A 9,099-nucleotide genomic window follows, 5' to 3' on the forward strand; every position below is an offset into this window, starting at 1 on the left:
AATAAATAAAAATTAACACTAACAAAAGCTAATAAGAGGAGCTAAGGGATGCTGTCAGTTGTGTTCTATTATTTATTATTTCCCTTAATCTGGACTGGGAAGGACAATAGTCAATCACTGTTGGTACCCAGAGCCTCAACATTGCCAGGTTTTGAACACCACAGGTCACAAGGTGGTCTCTGGGAAGCTCAGAACTGTAAAAACTGTGGCCATACGTGATGTCTGGAGACTCGGCCTCTTCCAACTGCAGCTCCTTGCGCATTGTTCCCTCAATCTCTGCTGCCAAGGAGTCCTGGGAAAAGCCAGAAAGACAAATGTCAAGTGAGCACCAATTCAAATGCTCTGTCTCTAAAAGAGGTATGCATCCAGGTGGGCCATGGAGAGTAAACCGAGGCATCAGAAGCTCACAGTCTTCCCACAATACAAAGTGAACAATACAAAGTCTCTGTTATCAGAGACCCTGGCTGAGCAGTTGCCCAAGTAGGTTCTGAGTATGGCAGTGCCACTGGGCACTGAGTGTAAAGCTGCTGACTCACGTGCCATTAGGTGTCTAAAAGCAAACCCTATGCTCCGTTGGCCAAACCATGGAGCTGCAACCATGGCTACAAGGTGGGATGCAGAACTTATGATGGAGGGGTGATGTGTTCAGAATGATGGAGACAGGTGGATTTCCAAATACCTCTGAGCTTACAGTGAGATATGGCACCAGAGCCCACACAGGCCACACAAAGCTACTGTCCCCCTAGTCTACAGGTTCTGTCACATGCCCTCTGTGTCTAAGATTTTGACACTGAGAACAGACCAAGGGCCTCCAACTTTGGCTCTTAGGGAAGCCTTTCCCACCTCCAAAGGGCACTCTGGTTCTGTGCTAGCGAGAGGGTCTCTACATACAAGACGTGAGTCACGCACACTGCCATCTCTAGGTTTCTGCTCTCATCCTCCCTGGACTCCTGCAAGGGAAGTTCCTCTCGCTGCCAACTATCCATGGCCCACCCACCTTTAAACAACCTGCCCAGGAAACGTAAGATTCCTGTTTCCACTAGGAATCTTGTTTTTTTTTTCTGAAGCAGACACCAAATACAGTTAAGTCCTTGCCACTTTTCTCAACAGCTCACATATCTCTCTCTCCAGCTTTGTGGGTCAGGGGAAGGCTAGTCACTGATGGCTTCTCACTTCACCAATGCAAGCCTCAAGCTGAGACTCAACAATAAAGGCTGCCAGATGGATGTCCCCTGTCCTGTACTGCTCATCACTCAGCACTGTAGAAGGTGGAGCCTAACACACAATCCCTTACACATGGTAGATACCCACAGGACCAGGTGTGTGCAGAAAAGCACCGGTTCAGCACCAGAGGAGGACATCCATGGAGGACAACCTGAAGGGAAAAGCTAAATTCATGTTAAACAACAGAATTTGTGCTGGGACATATGTACATGTGGAAACCACCAGCCAGGGCTGACTAATGAGCACATGAATTGTGGCTTGTGACTGAGGACCTGAATTTGCAATTATATTTTAATTGAATTGATTTAAATTTGCAGAGCCACATGTGGCCAGTGGCTTCCCAGCAGATAGCACCTGGGGACTCCAGGGCATCCACCTCAGCGGCTTCATGGTCGATGGGGATGCTTCAGTCTGGAGGCTGGAACCAAGTGGGGGACTCCACAGGAGTCAGCACGAAGCTGGATGAATAAAGGGCTAGCAGACTTTTTTCAATCCTTATTCACAAATATGCATTTTATTTTGTAATTATTACCCACAGATTGCCATTAAACGTTATGTCTAATAAGGGCTTCCCTAGATGAGTCTGACATCTTTTAAGTCAGCTTATTTTTTAATACTGTTATTCACCATATAATTTACAAATAGAGAGGAAAGGACCTTCATACACCTTAAGAAAAATGAAGTGTCAAATTACTACAGTCGGCCCTCCGTATCTGTGGGCTCCACTTCCTCAGATTCAACTAATCTTGGATAGAAAATTTGGGGAAGAAAACAAAAAAAAATACAGATTTAAAAATCAGTACAGTATAACAACTACTTATATAGCGTTTACATTGTATGAGGTATTACCAGTAATCTAGAGATGATTTTTTTGTATGTGGAAGGGCATGCATAGGTTATAAGCAAACACTAAGCTCTTTCATATCAGGGACTTAGGCACTGGAGGATTTGGTATCTGCAGGGGGTCCTGGAACCAATCCCTCTCAGATACTGAGGGATGACTGTAATTTCAAAGCCATACTGAGATAAAGTCACATGTAGGCTCTGTGATTTGTTTTTGGCCATGACCCTCTATCCTCTGGCAATCCAGGCAAGTCTGTGGACCCCTTCTCAGAGTAATATTTTTAGGCAAATAAAATTATGAGGATTACAAAAGAAGGTAGATACATATCAATGTAACAACGTGTGTGTGTGTGAGAGAGAGAGAGAGAGACAGAGAGAAAGAGAGAATGAGAGAGAGAGAGGAGAGAGAAATGAGTTCAGGACTGGTTACTGCTGTCATGAGAGAGACAGATTGAGAGAGAGAGGAGAGAGAAATGAGTTCAGGACTAGTTACTGCTGTCATGAGAGAGAGAGATTGAGAGAGAGAGGAGACAAATGAGTTCAGGACTGGTTGCTGCTGTCATTTTGAAGTGGAGATCAGCATCTGTGGTGTTGTGAAACATCTGTAACAACTGAAATGTGCCATAGGGCCAGGCGCCGTGACTCACGCCTGTAATCCTAGCAATTTGGGAGGCCGAGATGGGTGGATCACCTGAGGTCAGGAGTTCGAGACCAGCCTGGCCAACATGGTGAAACCCCATCTCTACTAAAAAAAAAAAAAAAAAAAAAATTAGCCGGGCGTGGTGGCACATGCCTGTAGTCCCAGCTACTCGGGAGGCTGAGGCAGGAGAATCGCTTGAACTCAGGAGAGGGAGGTTGCAGTGAGCCGAGATCGTGCCACTGCATTCCAGCCTGGATGACAGAGCAAGACTCCATCTCAAAAAAAAAAAAGACATGTGCCATAAAAATACCTGTGATTTCTAATGATGACAAAGTCACAAGCACTGCTAATATCACTGTGACGTGGTGACCTTCATAAAGGAAGGAAATACTGAGTACAATTAGGAACTAATTTCACAAGCCCCCTCAAATTTGGTCTGTGGATCCCAGATGAACTCCTGCCATAAGGCAAGAGAACTGGGAACATAGTTATGCAAAAACTGCTACTCACTGTTTTATTCAGCGATTAGAATGGCTAGGAGCAAAAGAGGCAGATCTGGGTGTTCTGCATGGTGCAATCTTTAGACTGCTTTAAATACCTTTAATGCATAATACACTTTAAAATTAGCCATCTTCAAAAACTGGGCTGTGCCAAGAGCTACAGAAAAAGGCAAACAAAAACTTTACCTCAGCAAATATGAAAGCTGAGAATCCCTCCAGAAGAAACTGAAATGCAAATTTCGATTCGACTTTTCTCACGCAATAGTTTAGTTTTTAAAGACAGGTCTGTCCTTGAGAGTGGGGAAGGCAGTGGAGTGGATCCTGGGTGCCCAGGAAACAAGATGGCACCAGGAGCTTACTGCACCAAGATGAGAAGCCAGGAAGGAGGGAACTCAGGCAAGGAGACTGCAAAGCTACACAGGCCAGCGTGCGAGCCAAGTGTGGTTAGCACTAGATCAAGGAACCTGGGGGACTGAATATTCTTTGCTGCTTTTACTGAGATTCCTGGAATCACTGGATCACCCATCTGTGTCTTAGAAAGCTGACTCTGTTATATGTCTTTTTGTTTCCCTCAGATTTCAGTGAAGCTTCTTGCGGGGGAGAGGGAGTGCTGGCTGTTCTAGCCTGACTTTGACTTCGATGCATGAGAGCAAAGAAGAAAAGAAATCATGATTTAGGGAAAGTGGGCCAGACAATAAGGAGTGGGGGATGGGGACAGTATCTGCTGCGGGTCAGCAATGGGGGCTGAAGGGAAAGAGCTCCAAGGAAAAGGGCAATTTCAGAAGGGACAGAATTTCACAAGCATGTATGCAGCCATCCACTCCTATCTCACTTGGGGGAGTTTCTCTCAAAAGCTCTTCTCTCCTCAGAGAGCATTTAGCATTTCATCAAACCATGGAAATAGAGCCAGAATATACAGGAGTTCTTGAGTTTGCTCTTTAGGCCATTGTCTGTCAATCTATCCATCTAAACATAATGCCTATTAAATGTCTACAATTCTACAACATACCAAGCGCCGTGCTAGGTACAGAGTATTAAAAGAGGAAGGGGGAAACGTTACAAAGAAGACAGGGTCCCCACCTTCCAGGGGCTTCAGTCTGACAGAAGATAACATGAGGAAGCTCAATCCCCGATAACGCTTCCTCACAGCGCAATGATCAGCCAAGGGGTTCAGCCCTGGGTTGCCCAACTTCCACAAGGAGATTAACCTCCTGGAAAATCCCCTTCTCAATCATGTTCCCGCAAAGCACATGAAGCAAATAAGGCCAGGGCTAAAAAATTCGACTGCAGTAAAATACTATGAATAATGTGGCTGGGCGCGGTGGCTCACTCCTGTACCCCTAGCATTTCGGGAGACTGAGGTGAGAGGATTACTTGAGGCCAGGAGTTCAAGACCAGGCTGGATAACAGAGTGAGACCTTAGCTCCATTTTTGAAAGAAAACAAAGGAGAGTGAGTGAGAGAGAGCAAGAAAATTACCAGCCTAAGTACAGAGAGAATTCTTTTTTTCAGATCACAGATACTGAAAGTCACCAAGAGAATGATTAATAAGCGTACAAAGAATCAGCAGAACTGTAATGGCATTTTAAAAATTCTGAAATGTACTTCCAGAATTTTGTGAGGCCAAAATAGCCGCACAGTCCAACAAGGTCAGGGGAAAAAAAAAAAAAAAAAAAATCAGGAACAGGTTGAATATCCCTTATCCAAAATACCTGGGACCAGTAGTGCTTCAGATTTCGGGACAGTTCCAGAATACATGCCAGCTGAACACACCAATCTGAAAATCTGAAATCCAAAATGCTCCAATGGCCATTTCCTTTGAGCACCACGTCAATGCTCAGGAAGTTTTGGATTGTGAAGCATTTTGGATTAGAGATCCTCAACCTGTATGAGTCAGATCTTCCAAATACCTGAGGTTCCCACCAAAGAAAGTTCCTACTAAATTTATCTTTTAATGGCAGTAGAAAAGACAACAGATTTAGAGGAACAGAAAATAAAGAACCAATTTGTCCTACGTAGTTAAGAAACCACCAGTCAGACTCAAGTGTCCTTGATTTCTGAGCTGTAAAATGAGAACCGAACTGTAAACACCTAACTCCAGTGGCCAGAATGTCAGACACTGTGCTCCGTCCTATCACCAGGACCCCTGGTGTCCTCTGGCTGGGAAGAAAGCACAGCTCACCATGGGAAACAGGCCCAGCGAGTGGTAGCGCCGAGACGTGGTATTGGGCATGGTTTTGTTCCGGAGGTTCTTCAGCTCCTCCTGCGCCTCATGTAGCATCTCCATGCACTCTGCATACTTGTCCTCCAGCTCACGCAGCTGCAGGCAGGAAAGACACAGAGGGTCAGGATCTCCTGAGTACCCAGGTGTACACACATCTGCCCATCAGAGGGCCAGAAAGACACAGCAATCTAACGGAGTTCCCAGCACATGTGGAACCAGCTGCCCTGTGGGTCTGTGGCCAAATAACAGAATTTTCAAAGGCTTGCTTCTTCTTTGACTTGAGGCAAGCTTACAGACTCAGAAATCTTCTAAAATACCAACAATGGGCAAATGAAACAAAACCAACTTCACGCAAAAGAAAAATCAGGCTACGAATGATGGCTTACACCTGTAATCTCAGCACTTTGGGACAGCAAGGCAGGCGGTTCGCTTGGGCACAGAAGTTGAGATTAGCCTGGGCAACATGGCAAAACCTCATCTTTCCAAGAAAAAAAACACAAAACTTAGGTGGGCGTGGTAGCCACATCTGTAGTCCCAGATACTCAGGAGGATCATCTGAGCCTGGAGAAGTTGAGGCTGTGGTGAGCCACACTGATGCCACTGTACTCCAGCCTGGGTGACAGAATGAGACCCCATCTCAAAAAAAGGAAAAGAGAGAAAGAAAAAGAAAATCGTCACACTCATGTTTCAAGCCACACCTGTGAGATTCCTCTCCCAGAGTGCTCTGTGTTGTATTGTTTCATTTCTTTGAACAATTTTCGGGCACCTGCGCGTGCCAGGCTCAGCTGGTATAGAGCCCTGCTCCACAGGTGCCCATAACCAATAACAGTGTCAGTGGGCACAGAATCAAGGTGCAACTGAGTTTACTATCCCAAGAATAAAAATGAAATGAAATTCAAAATAAAAATGGTAGTTGCAACGGACGTGACTAAAGCTGTCCGGGAAGGTGAATCCACCTTCGCTGCAATCAGAGGCACTGAAGCAATGAGGGAGAGGTGCTAGAGGTGCTCACCTCGGCCGTGAGCTGCCGCTGGGCATCCTTAGCAGCCCCCAGATGCTGGACGAGTTCTTCATTTTCAACTGCACACTAAAGCATGGCAAAGATAGATCACTTTCTAAGATACTTAGATAAGTCCAATTTTTTCCCTCTTATTAACCTAATCCATTATGAACTCATCATCACTTTCTACAAGGATATGCTCATTTTATACTCAAGTTCTGTTTTTTATATAATTTTGAAGGTAAAGTCTTTCCTATATCCCCATTCATTCTCTATAGCCCACCACCCCACCCCCGACTTCCAAAGCTCTCTGGAAGCATTTTACCCCACACTACTAGCAAAGTCCATTTTGCTGCCTCTTCTTAAATCTGAAGAGGATACTGCTCTACTGCAGCACATAGCTGGTGCACTGTGTAAAAACAAATACCAGACTAGATGATCCATAAGTTAAACTGCAAAAGTCCATATTTACAACATCTTTTTAATGAATTCAATATAATTTTAGGAGACAACAGGTCACAAATAAGACTCGTCACCAATTCAGGGTAATCAGTTTTATACCACTGAGTCCACGAAGCTTTTTCTGCAAAGGGGTAACACAAACTACTAAGATTTGAAACTAAAGGGCACTGTCTTCCGGAGTAAATGTCCCTTCCCCATCTCAGCACGGCCACTGCCATATCAGCCAGATAAACAGAGAAGCCTTACAGCTTTTGCCTTTTTCTGCAAATCAACGATTTGCGATAGCAGGTGTGTGATCTCCTCTTGCTGGCGGGCAGCATCTTCCGTCTTCTTGGCCAATTCCTCTGAGATACTAGCAATCTGGACATTGGCATCCCCTTTGACAAAGAAACAACAATCACAAGAGGAAGTCAGACAACCACACATGCAGACCCAGAGAGAATGGTTTCTTTGTGGTTTGCACAAGAAAAACCATCCTTATTAAAAGATAGCATGGAGTGGGGAGGGTGCAGGAAGGAACTCATAGTGACCATTTTCCCACATGGAGAAGCAAAGCAGCTTCTTCAAGGCTCAATCAGTTATGAAAAAGAACCTCACCCCATTAGATAGCACTCTTGAGCTCAGTGTAGGGCCCCAAGCCCACCAACCAAGGCTGTCTCCCCAGAACAAATCAGGGAGGCTCCAGGGGTCAGAGAGAAAGTGACAAACAAAACATGAGTGCATCTGGCCAGATCCTCACATTCCACACATGAGCACTAAACAGGAACCTGCTGCTGCACCCAGTTCTAGAAAGGAACTACTGACTGCACAGCGCAATTCCCTTGGAGTTTTCAACCCATATTCAGAGCCATAACTCATTTGACTAGATTTGAACATGAGGTGTGTTTCGTTACTTAGTATTTTGCTAAAATGCAAAATACTTAGTGTTTTGACCTTTTGTCTTAACTTGTAAACTTAAAATGAAGAAGAGGAGAGAAATATTTATTTGCAAAGGTGAGAACCCTGGCTTCAACTTTCACAAATCAAATTACTGGTAGTAACCTGTTCTTCCACATTTTCAACACAGGTTTCTGTAGCTGGGCCTAACTTAGGCATTAAAAAAAAATCCAATATTTCAGTATAAAGCCAAAATTAAATTTAAATCTCCACCTCAGTGATAAACTGAGATAATACATAGCTGACAACTTAGCACTAAATAATAGAGAGGGGGTGCCACGCGAGGTTGGGGAGGCCTCTAGTTTTAAGAAAAATGCTGCTGAGCCATAGGCTGGCAGGAGACTGCACTTTAGCAAGGCTGACGCAAATCTGTCTAGTCATGACAGCAGATGCAAGGAAGTAAGAAGACAGCGGTGCGGGGACATACTCAGCTCCTTCACGCAGTCGTTGACCAGCTGCTGCTCCTTCTCCTCATAGGTGATGGTCTCTGTCTTCAGCTGGCTGGCCTGTGGGCAAGACCCAGGTCAGAGGCCCCACATTCTCACCTGGCCTGGTGGTGCAGGCAAGGGCTGAGGCATACAGCAAGGGCTAACCGGGGTATGGGAAGCTGCCCTCAGCATTCCCCCACCTGTCACCCATCATACCCTCAAATACAGAAAGTCCATCTGAATTCCCAGCTTAATGGATGTGCACTCTCAAAGCTGAAAACCTGAAAAATGCACAACACTAGAGGGCGCCACACAAAGCTATGGGCACAGGCGCTCTACAGCTTGGTCGGTTAAAAACACTGTCAACACCACCACCTTATCATTGTATCTGTTATCTGTGGCTGTCCTGGCTCATAAATATGGATGCTTTGTGACCTGCACAGTACCTAGGACCCTACCCTGCCCACAGCAAGCATCCTAAGGATAACCACACAGGAATGCCTAACACCTACTATGTGCCAGGCACTGAACCATGAGGTCCCAAGTTGGAGTTAAACTTGTTGTGTTCAAGCTTAGTAAGAACAAGGTCTAACACAAAAGCATTAAAATGCAGAGGCACAAGAGCCATCCCAGGACTCTGGACAACTTGCCCTGGCTGAAAAGGGTGGGATGATAGAGATCTGAAGGCCCTAAGAAAAAGCCCTGAGACCAGGCACAGTGGCTCACACCTATAATCCCAGCACTTTGGGAGGCCAAGGTGTGAGGGCTGCTTGAGCCAAGATCACGCCACTGCACTCCAGCGTGGGTGACAGAGCAAGACCCCCATGGAGGGAGGGAGGGAGG

The 9,099-nt window shown here is 45.5% G+C and overlaps 1 protein-coding gene across 3 annotated transcripts in view; it reads right to left on the reverse strand.

Moving 5' to 3' along the window:
* Positions 1–9,099, reverse strand: part of TRAK1 (trafficking protein, kinesin binding 1) — a 140,478-nt gene that overhangs the window by 26,596 nt on the left and 104,783 nt on the right. For all 3 annotated transcript variants that reach the window (XM_011984282.1, XM_011984284.1, XM_011984283.1), the window contains 5 exons: positions 8,256–8,334; positions 7,139–7,269; positions 6,443–6,517; positions 5,389–5,526; positions 216–292 (listed from right to left, as the gene is read on the reverse strand). In XM_011984282.1, coding sequence (XP_011839672.1) covers positions 216–292; positions 5,389–5,526; positions 6,443–6,517; positions 7,139–7,269; positions 8,256–8,334 — 500 coding nt within the window. The remainder of the gene's footprint in view (positions 1–215; positions 293–5,388; positions 5,527–6,442; positions 6,518–7,138; positions 7,270–8,255; positions 8,335–9,099) is intronic.

The sequence above is a fragment of the Mandrillus leucophaeus genome, unplaced genomic scaffold (genome assembly GCF_000951045.1).
Source record: "Mandrillus leucophaeus isolate KB7577 unplaced genomic scaffold, Mleu.le_1.0 Scaffold265, whole genome shotgun sequence".
Classification (NCBI taxonomy): domain Eukaryota; kingdom Metazoa; phylum Chordata; class Mammalia; order Primates; family Cercopithecidae; genus Mandrillus; species Mandrillus leucophaeus.